General features: G+C 51.8%; 1 protein-coding gene across 3 annotated transcripts in view; it reads left to right on the top strand.

The window, feature by feature from the left end:
• Positions 1–22,350, top strand: part of FRAS1 (Fraser extracellular matrix complex subunit 1) — a 109,641-nt gene that overhangs the window by 83,561 nt on the left and 3,730 nt on the right. The window contains exons 33-65 of one of the 3 annotated variants that reach the window (XM_032108621.1): positions 279–416; positions 607–639; positions 1,332–1,463; positions 1,725–1,850; positions 2,230–2,477; positions 3,661–3,809; positions 4,046–4,208; positions 4,895–5,030; positions 5,366–5,562; positions 5,899–6,052; positions 6,422–6,685; positions 6,796–6,984; positions 7,404–7,523; positions 7,946–8,125; positions 9,958–10,082; positions 10,646–10,786; positions 11,376–11,603; positions 11,878–11,991; positions 12,994–13,144; positions 13,648–13,807; positions 14,083–14,245; positions 14,473–14,719; positions 15,398–15,742; positions 15,999–16,159; positions 16,533–16,680; positions 16,777–16,982; positions 17,446–17,602; positions 18,167–18,367; positions 18,989–19,176; positions 19,339–19,614; positions 19,791–20,023; positions 20,300–20,460; positions 21,222–21,436. In XM_032108621.1, the coding sequence (XP_031964512.1) occupies positions 279–416; positions 607–639; positions 1,332–1,463; positions 1,725–1,850; positions 2,230–2,477; positions 3,661–3,809; positions 4,046–4,208; positions 4,895–5,030; positions 5,366–5,562; positions 5,899–6,052; positions 6,422–6,685; positions 6,796–6,984; positions 7,404–7,523; positions 7,946–8,125; positions 9,958–10,082; positions 10,646–10,786; positions 11,376–11,603; positions 11,878–11,991; positions 12,994–13,144; positions 13,648–13,807; positions 14,083–14,245; positions 14,473–14,719; positions 15,398–15,742; positions 15,999–16,159; positions 16,533–16,680; positions 16,777–16,982; positions 17,446–17,602; positions 18,167–18,367; positions 18,989–19,176; positions 19,339–19,614; positions 19,791–20,023; positions 20,300–20,460; positions 21,222–21,436 (5,849 nt within the window). Of the gene's footprint in view, positions 1–278; positions 417–606; positions 640–1,331; positions 1,464–1,724; positions 1,851–2,229; positions 2,478–3,660; positions 3,810–4,045; positions 4,209–4,894; positions 5,031–5,365; positions 5,563–5,898; positions 6,053–6,421; positions 6,686–6,795; positions 6,985–7,403; positions 7,524–7,945; positions 8,126–9,957; positions 10,083–10,645; positions 10,787–11,375; positions 11,604–11,877; positions 11,992–12,993; positions 13,145–13,647; positions 13,808–14,082; positions 14,246–14,381; positions 14,720–15,397; positions 15,743–15,998; positions 16,160–16,532; positions 16,681–16,776; positions 16,983–17,445; positions 17,603–18,166; positions 18,368–18,988; positions 19,177–19,338; positions 19,615–19,790; positions 20,024–20,299; positions 20,461–21,170; positions 21,437–22,350 lie in introns of those variants that run through there. The other 2 variants (XM_032108619.1, XM_032108622.1) reach the window with 2 other exon arrangements.

Genomic DNA, 22,350 nt, shown 5'->3' with positions numbered 1-22,350 from the left:
AGAGCTCAGGTTTTGCTACTGGCTGCATAATATTGAATGTTGTGTCCTGTGGCTTTCTGCTTCCCACCTCTCCAGTGAGAGGTTACCTGAAGAAACGCCTCAGTGAGCAATCTCCGTTTAATTTCTCGCGTCCCTAGAGCCCATCCCTGATGCAGTTGCATCTATATAACTTGTTTTGCAACTGGTACGAAGAAGTACCTGGGGAAAGCAAAGGAAGCTGTGGAATCAGATGGAGAAATTAACCCCTCCTGGTAATGCTGGTGTCTCTGCATCCGTAGGTATCGTGGAGCATAGGGACAGGCCTCTGTCCCCAGTCAGGTACTTCACCCAGGCAGACATAAACCATGGCAGGATTGCTTATCGCCCGCCGACCGCCGCTCCTCACCTCAGGGAGATCATGGCCTTCTCCTTCGCAGGTGAGCATCCCAGTGCCCCTTGGAGGGCTGGGACAGCCAGCTGGACTGCTGGTGTTCCTGCTTGGTGAGGAAAGACTCCTGCCAGGTTAAATGTCAGCACTTGTTTTCTCCAAAATCCTCCAAATCCACATCAACACATGCTCTCCTGTCCTCACCATGATCACTCTGTGCTTGTGTTTGTCCCCCCCAGGTCTCCCAGAGTCCGTGAACTTCCGATTCACAGGTATGTGAACCACTTACTCTTTCCTGGCCAAAGCATTTTTCATCCTGCTTTTGCCCTTCCCATTGCCTGTTATCCCTTGGCCTTTGTTCTGCTGCAGGCACACCTGTGGGCACACAGTAGGAATTTCTGGAAATGCACGTGCCTGCGGAATATTAATTCATCTGAGTCCCAGCAGTGTTTTACAGAAGCTGATCTGCAGCTTGCTAGAGACATCTTCTTCCAGTGGCTGCCTGGAATCAGTCCTAAAAGCCTGATTCATTCCTGTTTTCCCCCAAGTGCGAACAAGGAATTTTACGCCGTCATATTTTTTTAATACAGTGTGGAGACATTTCTGCAATTAAATTGCCACAGATAAGCTGCTTCCTTGTTTAACACATCCTTCTGTTTCCATGTGCTTTCTAGCTTCCACCAGCAAGGAGAAGTCCATGACCTGAGTTAGGAGCACACCTGTGGAAGACAGGATGTGCACATGTACACACACTGAGTTTTAGAAGTTACCTTTGTCTGCTGGAGTTGAGTTAGGGGCAAAGATAAATGCTCTTGGCCGCTGTGAAGTGTGAGTGTATGCATAGACCAAGGTGTTGCCTGGAAAGGTGTGGGCTGGTGATTTTTGTACAGACAGGTGAATTTCCCAGGTGAAGAGTCCCTGCAAACCCATCCCTGCACTCAGGTGTGGTTCTGTCTGTGCCTAGTGTCTGGCGGGGAGCACACGACCCCGGAGATGGTGTTTGTCATCCACCTGCTCTCCGCTGAGCAGCAGCCTCCGGTCTTCCAGATCGCGGCCCCGTTCCTGGAGGTCAGCCAGGGGGGCAGAGCCACCATCGGTGAGTGGGGTGCGTGGGGCAGGGTGTGGGGCTCAGCTCGCTGCCAGAAGGCCCAAGTTCACTCACACAGGGGTCACTTGTGAGCCACTCTAGGAGGGAATTCCCTGATACAGCCTGAACATTATCAGGGGACAAAATATTTCCATGAAACCCACAGCTCTTGGGCGAGGGCAGCTCCGGAATTATTTTACTTGTACTCACTGAATTACGGGGTTTTTTTGGCTCCATTCACACAAGCTATGCTCTCTTTCCCTGGCACAGGGATCCAGCTGGCTGTGAGTGACACAGATACAGCTCCTGAGGGTCTTTTCTTTGAGCTGGTGAAACCTCCCCATCATGGCATTGTGCTCAAGTACAGTGCAGATGTGCAGGAGCTCATGAGAGCAGGTGAGTGGAGTAAGAGTTTCCCTCAGTGCAGGAGAGGAGCCAGCCTGGCTGGTTTAGCTGACCAGGAGGAGACAGATGCCCCTGGCAGATAAGGATACATCCATAGGGAAGCCTTATCTAGCTGTGAGCTCATGAAGCAGCTGGGAAGAAAAGGAGGATTGGTGCCCTCCTTGAGAATCACAAGGAGTCGCTGTGTCCCTGGAACTGGGAAGGCTGCAGCTTTTCCTCTGCCCTGCCAGCTCCTTAATGAATGTCCTCATAACTCACAGGCCTGGCAGGATGGGATTAAATGCCAGTTTAGTACTTGATTAAGGTCACTTGAATTGGATTCCTGCTCTGAACAGAGTGTTTCTGACTTTTGTGTCTCCTCCCTGGGAAGGCGACACCTTCACCTACGAGGACGTCACTCGGAGCGCTCTGCAGTACGTGCACGATGGGTCAGCAGCAGCAGAGGACAGCATGGAAATCTCTGTCACCGACGGTGTCACCACAGTCACCACGGTGCTGAGGGTGGATGTGTCCCAGCTGGATACCCACGGCCCGCAGCTGGCCCAGGGCTGCTTGTTGGCTGTCACCGTGGCCAGTAAAAGCTCTGTGACTCTCTCCCGACAGCACCTCGCTTACACGGTGGGTTTTCATCTGTTTCTAAACCCAGGGAATGCTGCCAGCCCCCCTTTCCTGATCCCCTACACACCTCTCTGCTGTCAGCATGGATTCTGTGTAGAGAGCTCAAGTTTTGACTGCTGCCAAAAAGGGGATAACAGACTCTTTCATCCCACAGGGATTTAAGGTTATCCCCATTTGACTGTAACAGAGGTGAACTGACATGCTAAACATGAGAACCTAGTTAATCCCAGATTTTTCTATCAAACAGACTTGCTAATAAAGCACATGGATTTGCTAAGTGTTAATCCCTTGAAAATTTCAGCCCCCTCACCCACCTTCCAAAAGCCGGGTTCTTTTTCTGGACAGATTGGAAGGGGGAAGGACTAAGCAACCCCAAGATGCTGCAGTGCTTGGTAGCTTGAGTTGGTCCCAGGGGTTGTGTGCAAGATTTGTCCTGCTGGTGACATTCCCAAGAAAGCTGCTTTTGTCCTTGCAGGTGATTTAGCAACCTGCTGAGGGAGGAGAGATCGCAGTTCAGGTGTGAGGCTGGAGACACCTGAGCTGAGAGAGGCTGGCTGTCAGAGAGATGACTGGGAACTTTTTTTTCCAAGGCATCAGTCTGGATACAAGTCTGGAATCTGTCCTGTCCTCCTGTTAAGGAGGAAGGCTGACAAGGGAGCTGCTCAGGTTTAATCTGAGTAAGAGGACAGATGGGAAAAGAGGATTTCACTCCTGACCCATATGCTCAGGATATGTTGATTTCTACTTTGGGTCTTATTTTTTAACCACCCAACAAAACTCTTCTAAGAAAGATGACATCTGAGTTGTGATACCATAGAGGTGATTGTATTAATGTGGTTGAAAAGAGACAAAATCAGCTTTTAGATCAGCGTGAAGTACTTTGAAAATGAAAATACCAGGTTTATTTCTGGGAGACTGTGTTAATGTGATACAAGGGCATAGAGAAAGCCTTTCTGAGATGAGAGAAAATGAAAATACATTTTGTGGTAGATTTTTAAAATGTCAACCCACTTGACTCTCTTCTCATCAGTAGAGCTTCCATTTAATACTCATCTGTGGGTCTCTGACCCAGCTAAGCAGATATAATTCCCTATAAAACACTTATTCCTCCTTCCACTTTTAGTGGAGCAAAGCAATGCCTAATTTTGGCCTGTTTTGATTTGGTTTGTTTCTTCATGTTTAGGACAACAATTCTCCTGACTCAGAGATACGAATCCAGTTGATATCTCTGCCAGCCTATGGAACCCTCCTAAGGATGTCAGGCTCCCACCATGAAGATCTTTCCAAGGTTTATAATTTCACCATGGAAGACATCAACAGCCAGAGGATCAGGTAGCAAAGGGCACTATTCTCCTTCAAGGCATACTAGTTAAAAGCTCAGTGGGCTTTTCCCCAGGGATCTCTGGTCTATTTAGAAGAATTCAGGGAATGAAATGTGAAGGAGGGTTGGGAACTGAGACACCACCTCTCTTCCAAGAGGATTGCACTCACCCCTAACTGCAGGGATGGGATGCATTTGCCTTGGGGGTCAGTGAGACTCCCTGACTCCCTGTGTCCTGATTCCACAGCTACTCCACCACGTTTGAGACCAGCAATCAGCCCGTTACGGACATCTTCCACTTCTCTGTCCTGGATGCTGACAACAACCGGCTGGACAGGCAGATGTTCACCATCACCATCACATCTGCCCCGGCACTGCCCGCACTCCTCGCCTTTGCTGACCACGTCACTGTGAGTGGCTGCCCAGGACACTGGGAACGGGGACAGCAGTGGCTTACATGGGAGCAACTGAACAGTTTTCCTGGACTGGGGGGAAATCACTGGAAAAACCAGGATGTTGGTCATGCAACGCAAAGGGTGAACAAATCACTTGGAGGCCAGAGGAGGCTGACAGTCCATCTGCGTCCCTGAACCTCATCTGTCCTAGTCAGGAGCTGGCTGTCCCTAGGGTGTCTTCTTGATATCAGTGGAGCAAGTCAGACTTATCCCTATCCCTATCAGCAGCTTGTGTGTAAGAGTTGAGCAGAAGACAAGTCTGAAGACACCTGGTGCTTTGGACTGACACACAGCATTTCACACTCCTTATCAAAGCCTTTGGAAGTCATCTCCCTCCTTTCCAGCTTTGCATTCCCCCTCCCTTGCCTTCAAAAGGCTCTCCTCAACAAGGAATGCCAGTCTTGCCTTCCAAGAGGTCAGCATGACTCTGCCAGTTCCCTTCCTGTCCTGATAAAGAACTCAGAGGCTCCTCTTGGAGGCCAGGCAGTCTTTGTTCTTCCCGTATCACCTCACCTCCCTGCTGAATTCCTCATTAACAGACCTAGGGGAGGATGGGACAGCACTGCAGAGCCCGGGCAAGCCTTCTCCATGGAGGCAGCCTCGTTCAGTAAGGATTTGTGTTGTCTGCTGTTGCTTTCTAGGTGGATGAGGGGGGCAGGGTCCCGCTGCTGGCTCATCACCACTTCACTGCTGATTATGATACTGCTGCCAAGGAGGACCTGAGGGTCACCGTTGTCACTCTGCCTGTGTATGGCTACGTCAAAAACACCAGGACAGGTAAACTGCTTGGCTCTCTTTTCTTCTTCCTGGCTGGTTTGTGCTCCTAACAGGATCACATCTGTCATATCCCATGGAGGGGATCACTTGTGCTGCATCTAAAAGTGCAGCTTCCCCACTGCCTACTCTAAGCATCTTAGATCTTACTTAAGCATCTTAGATGCATCTAAGATGTTGCTTCCCTGCCACAAGATGTGGAAAGCCAAGCTGTAGAAAGGAACATCCCTCCTTCTGCAGCCTTCACAATGTGCCTTTCTTCCCCTCATGCTGCTGGATTTATGTTGAGTTTACCAGCCACTCGAGCATCCTTTCACCAGTGATGTTCTGGTTTGCAGGCGAGAGCTTTGGCCCGCAGAGTGAGTCTGCAGGGACCACAGATACATCCTTTTCCCTTCAAGATGTTCTGGAGAACAGCATTTACTACTTCCAGAGCGTCCATGAAAGCATTGAGCCCACAAGTGATGTTTTCAGCTTCTATGTGAGTGATGGCTTCAGCCAGTCAGAAGTGCAGAGCATCAACATCACAATCCAGGTATGCTGGCTGCCAGAGCCCTCTCCTTTCACACACACTTCTCACGGGCAAGCTCTGCTCCTTCCTTTTTGGTATGTGGGAAGGGGATTAGAGGGAGATTCCTTCCCCTGGCACAGGCACATAATCTACCTGTGATGCCCAAGGACAGTTGTGCACTGTAGCTTCTTCCCCATGGCTTACTGCTCTGGTGTCTCCTCCCTCTTGGAAGCAGCCATGATGCTGGATAGCTTTGGAGGGACATCAGCAGTGGTACTGTCATTTGGGAGCTTGTATTTCATTCAGGTGGGTCTTTTCCCTGCGTTCATTTCCTTTCTCTGGCTGCGTGCCTTTGTGCAGCGGCAGAACGACGAGCCCCCGAAGATGGTGCTGGAGCCTGTCCGGGTGCAGGAGGGCTCAGCCGTGGTTGTTACCAACGCCTCCCTCAGCCTGCAGGACTTGGACACCCAGAGCAGTGAGCTGGTCATCGTGGTGAGCCAAGGTCCTGAGCATGGTACGTCCTGACAGGCCGGGGGGTGAGGGACAGGGCATCTTTCTGCGTCGGTGTCTGTCTGTCTTCACTGTGTGCGTGTGTATGAGCCCCTGCTGTGAGAGGGGAGCCTAGCATGTGGGATAAAGCACAATTTGGACCAGGGCTGTGCTTGAGGACAGCCCTGTTCTTGGAGAGTTGTCCCTCGCTCTTTGTGGGATAGGAGAAATGGGGACTGCATGCATTTCCCTGGGAAGTTCCCTGCCGTGTTCCCCCACTCCCTGCAGGCAGGTGGCACCTCTGCAGTGCCAGAGGCAGGCAGGGTGTCAGGCGAAGGCTCTGTCCCCAGCAGGCTGTCTCGTCCCCACTGTTCATCCCTCTGTTGTTTGCCAGGTCAGCTCCGCAGAAGGCAGAGCGCGGCAGAGCCCCCGGAGCAGGGCCAAGTGCTGTCCAGGGGCTCCTCCTTCACCTACCAGGACGTTCTGGATGAGCTGATTGTTTACACTCAGAGCGGCGCCACGGCACAGACTGACGAGTTTGGCTTCTCCCTCACGGACGGGCTCTACACACAGGCAGGGAGGCTGGAATTCTCCATGGAGCTGCCGAGGAAGCAGCCACCCACGGTAGCTGTCAACAGGGACCTGCAGCTCCCAGCTGGTACGGGGACATGGCAAGAGTGGCATTGCTTGGTGCTGCTGGATGATCCAGCCTAAACCATTTGCTTCGCTGGGCTGAAGCTGACTGTGGGTTTGCTTTCTCTGGTGCAGGCTCTGCAGCTCCGCTCACGGCTCAGCACCTGAAAGCAGCAGCTGGTCATTCAGGGGACACAACCATCAGATTTGTCCTGAGGAGGGACCCCAGCAGGGGCCAGCTGCAGCTGACCACTGCCAATAGTCCAGTCCAGATCTCTGCCAAAGGACCCCTCAAAAGTTTCACCCAGGCTGATATAAACAAAGGTGAGAGTGCTGGATTTTAGGTAGTCACGGCAAGTGTATAAACCAAGGCTGGTTTAGGTAGTGCTGCGAGGAGCAGGGAGCTGGGCCTGAGGATCCTTATGGGTCCCTTCCAGTTTGAGATATTCCGTGATTCTGTGACCTTTATGAGAGGGGGACGATGAGCTGAAGTAGGGAAGGGAGAAGGAAAGAAGTAAGAGCAGGCTGTTATGTTGGAGCAGAGCCATGTATTATTAAATGTATGTTTAAAAGTCTCTCTCAGTAGGAGAAAAAGAATAAAGAGAGAAAGTAATGAAACCCAAATCCAGGAGTTCTGTCAAGCCTCAAGTGCCGCAGCTGATGGTGCCAGCCTGCTTCCAAACCAAGAATTCAATGCTGCAGCCTGTAATAAAGCATCTCTTTTCTGCTGTCCCTCTCTCCAGGGCACGTGGTGTACAGCCACAGGAAAGGGGATCCTGGCGGAAACTTCCCCTTCACCTTTGATGTGATGGATGCAGATGGCAACAAACTGACAGACCAGGTTTTTTATATCCATGTAATAGGTAAAAAGAAGTGCTGAAGTTATGTTTTCTTTGCTGCACAGCTCAGGCCTGCTCACAGATTCCCATCCCACATGTACTGCAAGGGAAAACGTGGTTCTAGAGATGCAGTTTTGATGCGCTGTCAATTCAAGGGCCTTTGAAGTGAGGGGCATGGGGAGATTTTGCAGATGTAAGGGTTTGTTCTTTGGCTTCTGACAAACTCACTGAAAAGATTGAAAAATTCCCCTTAGTATCTTCATGCTGTTTAGATTGTCTTTAGGACGTTATAATGTTACCACCCCTGATTAATGGCAAGGCCCAGAGTTCCTGTTTCAGAGTTACCAAAATGTTCGTGTGTGTGTGTCGTGTTTTGCTTGAGCACAAGTACCCGAGGGAAGAAGTGTGTCTGTCTCCTAACTCAGCTTTGTGTTTAACCCTTCCAGAGGACAGATTTCCCCCCTCCATCATCACTAACAAAGGGCTGGTGTTGGATGAGAACTCGGCAAAGACAATCACAACCCTCCAGCTCTCAGCCACTGACCAGGACAGTGAGGCCTCCCAGCTCCACTACAAGGTCACTCGGCAGCCACAGCTGGGGCACCTGGAGCACGTGGCCTCTCCAGGTGAGCAGGGATGTGTTGGGCCCTTGGAGCAGCAAGACACTGGAGGCTTTTGAGCCCTAAACATTCACTGCAGGAAAAACGTGCCCAGAGGCAGCAGCAGCAGCACAGAATTCCATTTCCTGTAAGGAATCAAGTGGCCATTAGCCCAGAGGGTTGCAGAGTAAGGTGAGTGGAGGCAGAGCGGCCCAATAATCCCAGCTGAGGATGTATTCAGCCTCTGGGCGAGTTTATTGCTGCTTCTGCATGACAGGAAAACCTTTGGCCTTTGCTGTGCAGTGCCCCAAAGAATCCATCCCTTAATGCCCATGGAAACAGCCCATCTTGGTGAACAGACAACTTGCTTTCTGTCCCCCTCTTGGCCAGTATGTCCCTTGATCCCTAAACCCCAGCCTCTTTCCCCTGGCTGTGCTTTGGAGGGAGGAAGGGAACTGAACTGTCCACTGAGTTTAACAGGAAGCAATGCTGGGCTGTGTTGGTTGTGCTGGATAATGAACTCTGGTTGTTCAGGGAGGGGGCTTGGTCAGTCCTGTGGAACTCAGCAAATAATTACCTGCACATGTGATCTGAATTTTGGAGCTGCCTTTTGTGCCTGCTGACACTGTGAGTGTGCTGCCCCTCTCTGATGAATTAATCTAAATCTATGCTGTCACATAATATACTCCTCTGATTTTATTATACTCATCTAAGATTATATTTCTTCTTAGCTGTAGATTTCTCATTAACATGAGAGTAAAGTGGAAATATCTGCTGTGTGTTTTCAAGATGCAGACAGTCCCTGTACAGCTCAGTTTTAGCGTGTGGTTTGCCTCATCTTCTCACCAAAAACGTGTTGAAAGGGCAGGAATAATGAATGAGTTATAATAAGCAAAACCCCCACTGAGAGTAAATTAAAAACTTGCAATATTTTTGTCTAAATTGCAAACTAAACAGTGAATCTTGTACTTTGGAGACTTGAATTAAGGATTTTATTCCTCCTGTTATTTAAAATGTGATGATCATTCTGATTTCTGTGCTTTTTCATGTGTGAGGGACTAAGAAAGATACAGAGTCACAGACCAGGAAGGAGTTGTAATCATGATTTAAATGACCTAAACCTAAGGAGGGAGTACTGAAGTGAGAGAGAACCCAAACCTTTACAGCTAATGAGCTCTGAGGAAATCTTAGCTGATCATTCAATTTTGGCTCATTTATTTAAATCAGATCCTGATGTCTTTTGTAGTGTGGCCAATCCTTGTCACCAGCCATTTAGTGTGATATATTGGTAGCAAACTTCTTGTCAGGGTGTTTGTTGATAACAGCAGTAAAACTGTTGAACACAGCAACGAGATTTAAAAAGCTCAAGTGCTTTTTAAAATGCTTGTCAGGTGCCTTTCTGTGGCGGTGTCACACCTAATGGCCTGTAAAGATGTTGCTATAAATCAGTGCTGAAAAAGGGACTTTGTCTGTTCTAAATGCAGGGGTACACTTGGAAAGCATTTTGGAAAACTGCTGTGAGGCCAGAAGATCTTTAGCTCATCCTCAGTGATGCCATGGTTGGGTTAGTCCTGCCCAGCAGTGACAATCCAAGTGTTACATTGACCATTTTTCTCCCAGCTTCTCTCCCCCTCTGCCCTGGGAGGCCCACTCCCAACAGGATGAGGTCAAAAGAAGCCTGGACTTCTTTCGGAGAAGGAGATTTTTAGGAGGCTCTGTGCCAGCTAAATCCCTGGCTCAGCTGAGGACTTGGAGCAGAACCAGCCAAAACTGAGTCCTTATGGCTAAATATGTCCTGCTTCCTGTATTTTTTCCCTGCCTTTCTGTTGCACATTTGCCCCCTATTGTTCATTTTCCAGGGACAAGAATTAGTTCCTTCAGCCAGGCAGACTTGGCCTCTGGCAGCATCCAGTACGTCCACACCAGTGACACGGAAAAGCACACGGATGCCTTCACCTTTTCTGTGTCTGACGGGACAAACGAGGTCAGTCCCAGCATGGCTTTTGCCTGAGTAGGAACGTGCTGTGGGCAGAGGGGGCTGCTCTTCCTTCTCCTGCTGTGAGAGTTCCCACATCCCTCAGGGCAGGGAGTGAGCCCTGTGCAGGGAACAGGGAACCACGTGGCCTCGTGGCACTGGCTCACCAAGATCTGAGTGCCTGGTTTTCAGCTGCTTGCCAACTGCTCCTGGAGCTCAGCTTTGATCCAGTGCACTGACAGTGTGGTGATGATAGTCAGGCCCTGGAGAAATGCCTTTTTCCTGCTTTCTGAAAGAGGAAAAGCATAGCTGCACATAGAGGGAGAGGGGGAAAACCGAATGAGAGAGGGAGGGAAAGTGGATGTCCACAAATATCACAGAAAGAGGGAGAATTAATTAGTGGGGAGGGATAGACAAGGTCGCCTTCACATGATCTGGGCTTAGCTGCTCAGATTTATTCACTAGACAAGGCTGAAATGAAGTGACCAAACTGGGGATCGCTGTGCTCTTGTGATGAAGTCACACTCTTGGAAGGCTGAATTCATCAAGAGAGGCTTTTCCTCCTGTCCCAGGTGAGCCAGATGTTTGACATCACCATAAACCCCGTGGATGACTCCTTACCCATAGTGCAAAGCTTTGGGATGACAGTTCAGGAAGGGGTGAGAAAAACCATCACCGAGTTTGAGCTCAAAGCAACAGATGCTGACACAGAGGTAAGGCAGGACCCCCCCGGCCTCCTCCCTCCCCTCTTCTGCTGCACAGCTGGGCTATCAGGAAAATGGGCTTGTGTTCAAAGACTTATGGCCTTGACACTGAATTTATGACTAGCACGGATGAAAATGGCATTTCCTCTTCTTTCTGGGTCTGGCCAGAGGCTGAGCTGTCTAATGTTGGCTCTGCCTCGCTGCTACCTCCCTGCAGCAAGAGATCTGGCTGCCTAAGCCAAAATCCTGCCCCAAAGGTTTTTGCTGCTTCCGCCCTGGCAGAAGTGCAAGGGACACATTGCCTGGAATGGCTGCAGGGCTGCGGGCTGCTCTTGTGTTCATGGAGCTGTCTCAGACCAGCTGAATAGGTAGTTTGGTGGGATGTGCCTTGTTTTGTAGGGAGCCACGTTGGGAGAGGGATAAGGACAGGGCAGGGCTCGGGGCAATCAGGAATGTGCTGGGTTAGCCCTGGCTGGAAACAGTGACACAGGAAGCCGCCTGGGCAGGCTCCCTGTCCAGGCTTCCTGAGCTGGAAGGACAGGCCTGGCCTGGTGCTGAGGTCGTGTCCCCAGCTTTGCCCCTCCGTGTGCGGGTGCAGGTCGCGTCCATCACGTTCCGGGTGGTGCAGCCGCCCCGGCACGGGCTGATCGAGCGCAGCGGCCGCGGGCAGCGTCCCCTCCAGGCCACCACCTTCACCATGGATGACATCTACCAGAACCGCATCAGCTACAGCCACGACGGCGGCAGCGCACTCAGGGACCGCTTCACCTTCACCGTGTCCGACGGCACCAACCCCCTCTTCGTGGTGCAGGACGGTGGGAAGAAGGTCAGGGAGGAGAAGGGATGGGAGGGGGTCTTGTGAGCTCACAGGGAGCTGCCTCCTCTCAGAGCAGGGGGCTGAGCTGCTGTGGCTGCACTGAAGGCAAGAGCTGAGTGTTCTCAGTTACCTGGTGCCTTTGCTCCTTCCCCTCCCTGCCCTCTGTGTGTGCAAACTCACCCAGGACCTTGATCCCGGCAGAGTTGGAGGGAGCCAAGCTGGTGAAGTGGTGGGTGAGGCTCTGACTCCCAAAGTAACACCCATCTCCCTGAACTTCTGGCAGGTTGTGACCGCAGCACCACAGCGCTTCCAGGTGGACATCGTCCCTGTGGATGACGGGACACCCAGGGTTGTCACCAACCTGGGCCTGCAGTGGCTGGAGTACACGGATGGCAAGGTAACACCTGCCTGGGCTGAGCTTGGGCTGCTTCTCAGGCTGCTCCTGGAGAGGAGGCTTCGCAGGGAAACATCCTGATCCTTCAGCACTTTTATTATTGTGATGGACAATACACATCCCAGGGTATATTTTTAGCTTTGCTGATGGTGGAGATGTCTTGATGATGTGCTGCAGCAGCTGTGGCAGAGATACATGGCTTTCCAAGGATATGGTGCAGGAATTTCTTGCTGTAACATGCCTTTGTTTTGCAAAAGTCCAAACAAAACCCCAGGAAACTCTCAGCTTGTTTTTGAGGAGCCAGCATTAACTGCAAAGAAACACTTTGGTTCTTCCCAGAAAAACATGAGTGGAAGATGCTGTAGTAAGAAATTGTATTAAGAAATGGCTATCTCAGCTCAAATTCCTCACTTCAGGACAAGCACTCCCGCAGCCTCGAGCAGCTCAATTTTCTCTCTTTCTCCTGCTGTTACAAACATTTTGTTGTTGAAGAGAAAGCAAATTGTGGTGGAACTGAGTCAGATCCGTGCGAGAGCATTTGAAAGAGGCTCTCGTGGAGCTCACCAGAGCTGTGTGAACTGTCCTGAGCGAGTCTTTCAATCCGAGGCTGTCTGCAAATGGTTTTTTGCCAAGCAGGGCCTCACCTGAGCATCAGCACAGCTCATGGAATAGAGGCTTCCAGGTGAAACCCAAAGATTAGTCCTAGACTTTAGTCCCAGCTAGATAGGGCTTGGCAGCTGCTTCGGATTTGCTTTTCTTTGAGCCACATTTGTCTTTTTAATTAAACTAACCCGATGTGAGGCAAAATTTGAACCCTTCTTGTGTTGTCAAACACCTTGTGGGATGTCTCTCTGTTCAAGGCTGCTCTGTGCTTTCATATCCTGAGATTTTCCCTCATGGAGAACTGTTTTGACAGAGGGATGGTTGGGCTTTTCGTGCGAACAGTCAATCAGACTTGCACTGCTGGAGCTTCAGTTTTACTCCCTTGGTTTGGCTTTAATCCAGGCCACCAATCTCATCACTAAGAAGGAATTACTGACGACAGATCCTGACACAGATGACAAACAGCTGATCTACGAGATAACAACCGGTCCCAGGAATGGTCATGTGGAGAACAAGCTGAAACCAGGGACAGCTGTGACCACCTTTACGCAGGGTATGGAGCTGGGCCGTGTCCTGCTGCCTTTTTCCTTCAGTTGATTCCGTTTGTTAAAATAAGGAAAAAATAGGGGGAAGGGGAGAAGAAAAGGAGCAGATCTCCAAAGTGTGTTGAAAATAAACATTGAACTTTGCTCTCAGTTGCAGAAATCCTGTAATTGCTTATAGATGCCAACCTGAGTCCTGTAGCCACACCCAGGTTCTCCAGACTTGTTAGAGCTGGAGATGTGACTCGGGGCAGTAAAGGGGGCTTGTAGATCTTGCAAGTGCATCTGATCATCACAAGGTCTGGTAGATGTGCAGCCAGCTGTGCAGAGTCAGCAGTGTGGGGAAAGTTCACTCTTGTGGGGCTGAGGGAAGGGGAGGTGAGGGGGGTAGCTGCTTCCTGTGCCACTGTGATCCCCGATCCCTGTGGCCGTGTGGAGCCGTGCCTCCGCACTGCTCATCTACAAAACTGCCTTTGGATTTCTGTGCTGACTCATTGGATGTCCCTCCTGGCAGAGGACGTGAACCAGGGCCTCATTTGGTACGTGATGCATGAGGAGAAGGTTCAGGAGACCATGGACAGCTTTCAGTTCCTAGTGAAGGACGGCAAACCCAACGTGGTCAGCGGCAATGTCTTCCACGTCCAGTGGTCCCTCCTCAGCTTTACACACACCAGGTAAGTGGCACGGGGGTCACAGCACCTGGCTGAGCTGGAGCTGGGCTCTTACCTGAGCTCCCTACAGCGTGGAAATGAAATTCTGTCCGTGAGGAGAGGGGCCTGCTGGGCTAAACCACAGGGCAGCTGCCCTATGCCCAAACCCCCGGTTATTATTGTGCCTCGGATTTTCCATGGAGGCCACGCTCACCCTGAGTCTGTGGTGCTCAGTGTCACACAACCACACAGGGTTTGCTCCCCAGCCTGTTATTTGTGTGTGCTTGATCCCTTTCTAGCTACAAGGTCAGGGAGAGCACTGGCTCTGTGAGCATCACCGTGAGGCGGATCGGGAACCTCAACCAGTACAGCATTGTCCTGTGCCGCACCGAGCAGGGAACAGCCACTGCTGGATCCGGATCACAGTCTGGAGAGCAGGACTACATGGAGTATGCAGGGCAGGTAGGTGGGGACACAGGAAAGGGACAGCCTGACCATACCTGCCACCAAGCCCGGAGGAAAGAATGGGTGAAAAGTGATAAAAGCGCCAAGGAGGGTGTCTTTCATTTGTAAAATCCTGTGCGTTATTTGCTGTCAGAAGAGGGAGCGACTCAGGCCAGGGTGAGACAGGAAGGACGGGACGCTCCAGACCCCAGTCCAAGGACAGCAGCCGGATTGCTGCCTTCCAGGTGCAGTTCGAGGAGCGGGAGGACACCAAGGCCTGCACCATCGGCATCAACGACGACGATGTGTTCGAGGGCACGGAGAGCTTTTCCGTGGAGCTCAGCATGCCGGCCTACGCCCTGCTGGGCAACGTCACCCGGGCCACCGTCACCATCGCGGACCCCGAGGACGAGCCCACGCTGCAGTTCGACAGGAGCACGTTCCGCGTCAGCGAGAGCGCCGGCTTCCTCTCGGCTCCTGTGGAACGGAAAGGTGCGTCGGGCCGCGCAGGACGGCGTGCTGAGCCCCGCGGGAGGGACACGTGCCGAGGGGGAACCCTCATGGCAGAGAGGGAGCCCTTGGGCTTTGCCTGCTTATGGTTTTGGGGTGTTCTCTGATGTTTTGGAAGAGGTTCTGTCAATGGCAAGCAGCACACAGAGAGGGAGCCCTTGGGCTTTGCCTGCTTATGGTTTTAGGGTGTTCTCTGATGTTTTGGAAGAGGTTCTGTCAATGGCAAGCAGCACACAGGGCACTGTTGTTTATTTTTTTTATCTTTCCTGCCTCTGCTGTTAAAGCTTCTTGGGTTTGGATTCATTTCAACTCCCAGCACGAGCAGGAGCAAACCCTTGTATTTGCAGCCTCTTGGTGATCTGGAGGGTGTTTTATGTGGACCCTGTCACTGGGCTTTAATAGGCAAGTGTTCCTTAATAGGCAAGTGTTCCTTAATAGGCAAGTGCCACCGGTTTCCTGAGTGTGGATTAGGAACATGCCTGGAATTCAGGTCTAAGGTGGCTGCTATGCAAGTTCAGGAGCAGGGATAGTGTTCTTTTTCATTTCTCACCCTCTTTTCTGAATGCTGCTTTATTATTGAAGTGAACAGTGTCTCCACCAAATAGATTAAAAGTATTTCCACTTTTAAAAGAATTATGGAGTTTTCCTGTTGCTTCCTAGGGGATGCCAGCAGCACTGTGTCTGCTATCTGCTACACCGTCCCCAAATCAGCCAAGGGCAGCAGCCTTTACATGCTGGAATCCGGCTCCGACTTCAAGTCCCGGGGGCTGGCGGATGAGAACCGCCTCGTTTTGGGGCCGGGTGTCACCGTGGTGACCTGTGATGTCACTCTGATCGATGACAGTGAATATGAAGAGGATGAGGAGTTCGAGGTGGTGCTGGCCGACGCCTCGGACAACGCCCGCATTGGCAGCCGGGCTTCAGCCAACGTGGTCATCACCGGTCCCAATGACGCCTCCACGGTGTTCCTGGGGAACGCCACCTTTACCGTCAGCGAGGCTGCAGGTGAAGAGCAGGGGGTCGTGTTGGGGTGCTCACTGTGGAAGCTTTCACCAGGAAGATGTGTCACAAGGAGCAATTCAGGGCACAGCAGAACTGTCAGAGAAGTGCAGAGGGGCTCTGTGGTTCCCTCTGCACCGAGGGGGAGGGTGGGGGCCGGGGCAGTGCTGAAGGGAGAAGGCTGTGCTGAAGGGAAAGGAGTGGGTTTGTGGTACGTGGCTGCTCTCTCAGCTTGTTCTCTCTTGTGCCTCTGTTGGTGCAGGACACATTGAGATTCCAGTGCTGCGGCAGGGACCTGACCTCTCCACGCCCACATCGGTGTGGTGTGCCACTCGGACATCAGACCCGCCCTCGGCCAGCCCGGGAGTCGATTACGTCCCCAGCTCCAGGAAAATAGAGTTCAGGCCAGGCAAGACAGAAGAGGTGAGGAGCCACTTGGACTCCTGCTGAGTCTGCTTTGCCTGGTGGCACTTGTCTTGCGTGTCTGCGCAGATCTGCCATTTGTTTTGAAAATCCTCTCAGGGCCACTTGAGAACTGTTAATGAGTCTGCTAGGCACAGACTCCCACCCTGTCAGCACTCCAGGCAGGGGGGATTTGATCGTGCCACATCTTCCCAAAGATGGCAGCCTGTTCTCTGAAATGATATGCTGGATTTATCTAGAACATTGTTTACATTGATTAATGGATTCAGAAAACATAATGACAGAATGGCTTTACACTAGACTCCCAAATGTGAGTGCTGGGAAGGACGAAAGCTTTGTACCTCTAACCGCAGGAATTCCACTTTCCCCCCAGTTCTGCCCCCTGACAATCCTGGATGATGCTCAGTACCCAGTGATAGAAGGGCTGGAGACTTTTGTTGTTTACCTCAGCTCCCCCCACGGAGCCGAGCTGGCAAAGCCGTTCCAAGCCATCGTGGCCATCAATGACATCTTCCAAGATGGTAAGTTATCCCTGGCAGCTGTATCTGTTCCATTCCCACCTCTTGGCTCCCTGTGGATCCTCAACACTGCTTGGCTCTGTTTCTGCCCCCCTGCAGTGCCCAGCATGCAGTTCACCAAGGCCACCTACATGGCCAAGGAGAAGGAGGGGACTCTGCACATCCCCATCTTCCGCACGGGGGACCTGAGCTACGAGTCCTCTGTCAGGTGCTACACCCGGAGCCAGACAGCACAGGTCATGGAGGACTTCATGGAGAGGAGGGATGCAGAGGAGTCTCGCATCACTTTCCTCAAAGGGGAGAAGGTGAGCTGGACCTGCCTTGTGGAGGAACCAAGAACCATTGCTGAGAGAAGTTCACATCTCCTCCTTGCCTCTGCGTCATCAGAGGGAGCTGACAGAGTTGTCCAGGCTGCTTTCAGATGACACAAATTCTTGTCCTGGCAGTATGACCCACTCTGAAGGGGTTGTGTGTTTCACGATTAAACTGGTTAAATTGTGAAATGCAAATCTGATGCGTCAGGAGGACTCGGGATTGTTGTACAGAGAGCTGTGGGTTTGTGGAAGGAGATGTTTTTGCTGCTGTGTCTCATCATGTAACAGCATGGTTTGTCCACACTGAAGTAGCAGCCCTAAAACCAGAAGGGTTTCTTCCGGGATGGACGGCACTCTGATGTGAAACCCTGGATGGGGAAGTACAGCCTGGCCTTCACGTGGCTTTATCAGATTTATCAGTGATTGCTGCTTTCTCCCCTTCGCTTGGCTTTAGGTGAAGAACTGCAGTGTTCACGTCACTGATGACTCTGCCTTTGAACCAGAAGAGCAGTTCCAGGTCTATCTGGGTAGCCCGCTTGGAAACCATTGGAGCGGAGCTCGGATTGGGAAGATGGACGTGGCCACCATAACTGTCACCAACGACGAGGACGGTGAGTGAGGCTGCTCAGCAAGGATGTCATGGTGGTTCCAAGGGAGTTGGCACAGTCCCATCAGTGCAGTACACGTGGATGCCTTTGGTGCCACGGTCACAGCCCTGGGTGCAGGTCACTGGTGTGCACTGGGCTGGGCCGAAGGGAAGAGTTGAATAACAGTGCTTGGACCCACTGCCTCTCTGTTTCCCATTCCCCTGCAGCTGGAGTTGCTGTGCTTCCCCTGGGAGATGTTCCCCTCCCTCCACAGTGTCACAATCTGGAGAGAACTTTGGGGGAGAAGAGGGATGCCAGGTCCCTCTGGTGTGACAGCCTGCAGGGGTGGAGCACCAGCACGTGGCAAGGATTTGGGGGTGTGTGGGAGGCAGGGATAGGAGAATCATTTGCCATCCTCTGTAGCCCGACACGCTCGTTAGGTTTTGCCCTAAGTCACACCCAAATCTTTTTGGCCCCTGCTTTGAGGAGCCCCCTGCTCTGAGGGTGTGTAGATGAGTCCGAAAGGAGCTGAGCTGAACCAGTCAGGGGTGCAAACCTTGGGCTTTTCCCTCACTGCTCTTCCTGCAGCCCCCACCATCGAGTTCGAAGAGGCCGCGTACCAGGTGCGGGAGCCACCGGGCCCGGAGGGAGTGGCTGTGCTGAACGTGCCGGTGGTCCGCAGGGGGGACCAGAACAGGACCTCCAAGGTGCGCTGCAGCACCCGCGACGGCTCGGCGCAGGCCGGCGTGGATTACTACCCCAAGAGTCGGATGCTCAAGTTCAGCCCAGGTAAAGGGGCCTCACAGGGAGGGTTACAGGTGGGGGTGCGACCAGGGACATTTTGTGTGCGTCAGGATATCCAGGAGATTTGGGGAGAGCCACTTTTTGCATGAGGTTTGCTGTAATTTTATTTCTCAGAAAAGCTGACATGTTAAATGAAGGGTGATCAGATTAGAGGAAGAAGCACTGGCACCTGGCAAAGTCCTCGTCAGGGAATGTAGGGCTGTGAACACCTCAGACTGTGTTGCTGGACCAAGAAGCCTTCACCAAACAGCTCTGCATACCAGTCTGAGGGAGAGCAGGGATGGGAATGTGCTTTGCATCCCAGATTTTTCTTCCAGACAGCTAATACAAGACAGTCATTATTAATCCTCAGATGGCATCTGTTAGTAAATCTATCACCAGATCGATTGGATCAGTTGTCATAGCTGGAGTTTTATGTTTAGAGTAGACTCCTATGGATAAATTATTAGCAGCAATGAGTGGAAATAAAATTTATAATGTGTATTTTATCATAATGTCTCCGTGGTCACAGCCTAGAGCAGCTGCACAGGGTTTGTATGAGAACTTGAGAGCAGTCTCTGATGATGAATTGAGTTCTCTCTGTTTTTCTTGCACTCACTCCCACAGGTGTGGCCCTCATCATGTTTAAGGTGGAGATCATGTCCAACGAAGACCGGGAATGGCACGAGTCCTTTTCTCTGGTGCTGGGCCCAGATGACCCGGTGGAAGCAGTTCTTGGAGACACCAGCACTGCCACAGTGACTATTTTGGATCAGGAGGCGGCAGGGAGCCTGATTCTCCCAGCACCTCCCGTGGTGAGTGGATGTGATTTAGTGCCCTTCAAGGACAGACTAGCAACCGCAGTGGGATTTCTGAAATAAAATGTAAAGCTGTAGTGGCAACATGAGAGGGAAGGATGGCTTTTTCCACCCTTTCCCTCATCCCCAGCTGAGTGCTGCTCTCTTGCCTCCACACAGGTCGTCACCCTGGCTGACTACGACCGCGTGGAAGAAGTGACCAAGGAGGGTGTTAAGAAATCCCCTTCCCCAGGCTACCCCCTCATCTGCGTCACTCCCTGTGACCCTCACTTCCCCAAGTATGCCCTCATGAAGGAGCGCTGCAGAGAGGCCGGGATCAACCAGTCTTCCATACAGTTCAGCTGGGAAGTGGCAGCCCCCACGGACGGGAACGGAGCCCGGTCGCCTTTTGAGACCATCACGGACAACACCCCCTTCACCAGCGTCAACCACAGGGTAGGCGGAGAGGCACTGGCATGGCAGGGCTGCAGGGGCGCAGAGATTCCAGCCTAAAATCTCCTCGGAGCTGGGACTTGGTGTGAGGCATGGGTGCTAGGGCTTAGAAAATACAGCACTGTTTTTCCTTAAGCCTGCTGGAAGCACTACTGGTTTCCTCCTCCTCGTTCCCTCAGGTGCTGGACAGCATCTACTTCAGCCGGCGGTTCCACGTGCGCTGCGTGGCCAAGGCTGTGGACAAGGCTGGCCACGTGGGGACGCCCCTGAGGAGCAACGTGGTGACCATAGGCACAGACAGTGCCATCTGTCACACGCCCGTGGTCGCGGGGACAGCCCGAGGGTTCCAGGCACAGTCGTTCATTGCCACGCTCAAGTACGTGGATGTGAAGCACAAGGAGCATCCCAACAGGTATGAGCCTAGCCAAGGGCGAGCGCAGCTCTTCACCAGCCCCCCTGGCGTTACAGAGGTGCCTGGGCTCACAAGGACAACACATCCCTTCTGCTGAGGGGGTGCCCTTCCCCTCAGGAATTGGGAGTTGGTGGGACAGCTTAAGGAGCAGATGTGTAGCTGGGGAAATCCAGCTCAAACGAAACATCAGGCTCACCTGCCTGGGCTCTGCTGCTGTAGGGATCCTGTGCCTGCCCGGCTGCTCCCTTCTGCTGTCTCATGTGCTGCTTGTTCCAGGATCCACATATCGGTGCAGATCCCCCACCAGGATGGGATGCTGCCCCTCATCTCCACGCTGCCGCTGCACAACCTGCATTTCCTTCTCTCTGAGTCCATCTACAGGCACCAGCACGTCTGCTCCAACCTGGTCACTGTCAGAGACCTCAGAGGCATCTCAGGTAGCATTCAATGCCAGCCTTTGCTTCCTGAACATGGAAGCCTGGAAAGAAATGCGAGAGGGCAGCTTTGTCTTCCTCTGGGCTCTCTTGACATGATGTAAATGACAATGAATCTTCCTGGTCTAACAGCAGTGACCAGAGTTACCCTGTTGGAGATGGGATTCCAGGCATGGGAATGTTTGAGGAAATTGTAGGCTGTAGGTTCACACTGTGCTGGTGATTTTCTGCTTTTCAAATCTGTCTTGTGATATCCACACGGGTGGAGAGGGATCTGCAGGGCTGGATCGCTGTGTCTGGGTCACCGAGGTCTCCCACGGGGCAACAAAACCAATTCACTGCTGAAGGAAATGTCAGAGCTGAAAAGAACAGGCAGACTGTGTCTCTGACACTCCGGGCAATGAGATCCGTGCTAGATCCATGGTGGGCAGCGAGTTGTACTTGGTTCTGATAATTCCATACTCAACCTGTTCCTCATTTCTTAAAGGTTAACTTCAGCCTTGAATAAATAGGTCCATAAGTTTGATTTTTAGGATGCTTACCCCATTCCTGTAACCTTTTCCTCTGTGAAGACCTGAGTATGTCCAGTTTGACCTCCAGAATAATGAAGGGAGAGGAGCTCCCATGATTCAGGAGTGAAACAAGACCTCCATACTTGGCCTCAGGCTGTTTAAAATCGGGAGGGATCAGTGTCCTGATGTCTCTCACTCCAGAGGCAGGGTTCCTGGATGAAGGGATCAGTGTCCTGATGTCTCTCACTCCAGAGGCAGGGTTCCTGGACGAGGTGACCCACGACAGCTTCGTGCTGGGCCCGGGCTACGACCGCCCCTACCAGCTGGACCCTGCAGTGAGGGAGCCCAAGAGCATCCAGCTGTACCAGCACCTCAACCTCAAGAGCTGCATCTGGACCTTTGACGCTTATTATGACATGACTGAATTAATTGATGTCTGTGGAGGCTCTGTCACTGCTGACTTCCAGGTGAGAGGCACATCCAGAGCTCTCCCACCTATACCAGCTCTCTCTCAGTTTCCGGGCACAGCTCTGCATTGGACTCAGGTGTTGCTGCTCTGCTCTGTAGAGGTGGAGCGTGGCTTTTCCCCCCTTTCGCCTGGAAGAGAACAGTGCTGTGTGCACTTACTTCATTTATTTTCCTGGGGGTAACACAGGTTTTATTGTCTTAATCTTCAGAGCACCAGGAAAATACTACTTTTTTAATGTATGGCCACACTGGAAATACAAAACATTCTCAGCTGGGCTCTCTTCTTTTATAATTTTGACCATGCTCTCAGCCAATAGAAATGAGCAAAGGACAGAGAAGAGGCAGATCAGTCCATGCTCCACAACAGAGGGAGGTCACGGGATATTTTAACTAATTTCTTAATTAACAGACTGGCAGACCAAAAGCCAAAAGTGTCCTTTAAATGAGTGGCTTTGACTATTTGAGGTGTCTCACTGCCCTCTCGTGGCTGCATTATCCATGTGCATCCCACTCCATCTCTCTTAGGTTCTTGCATTCAGTTCCCATTGCTATGGCCAGCATCATCTCTTCTAATTCCTGCCAGCCTGGACTACTTCATTAACTTTCCTTTTATAGCTCCAATTGCTTGCACAGATCCAGAGGAGCTACTTGGCCTGAACAACTGCCCAGTGGAGCATGTGGAGCCTGGCACCAGCCAGGCTGGAACATCTCCCTGAACCCTCTGGGGCCTGCAAAGTACAGCTGCACTCTGCAGATAATAAATGGAGAGCTGTGGGAGGCCTGAGCAAGCAGAATTGCTGCTTTTTAATTCACAGCCTTGGAAACTGGGGGGTTTTGAGGTGAAATTGTGCCCAGAGCTCCTTTGTCCCATGGCCCCAGCAAGCCTTAGCACTGCCCCTGAATTAAAGCACAG

This window comes from Corvus moneduloides, chromosome 5 (assembly GCF_009650955.1).
Source record: "Corvus moneduloides isolate bCorMon1 chromosome 5, bCorMon1.pri, whole genome shotgun sequence".
NCBI classification, from domain to species: Eukaryota; Metazoa; Chordata; class Aves; order Passeriformes; family Corvidae; genus Corvus; species Corvus moneduloides.
This window is presented reverse-complemented; position numbering and strand designations above follow the sequence as displayed.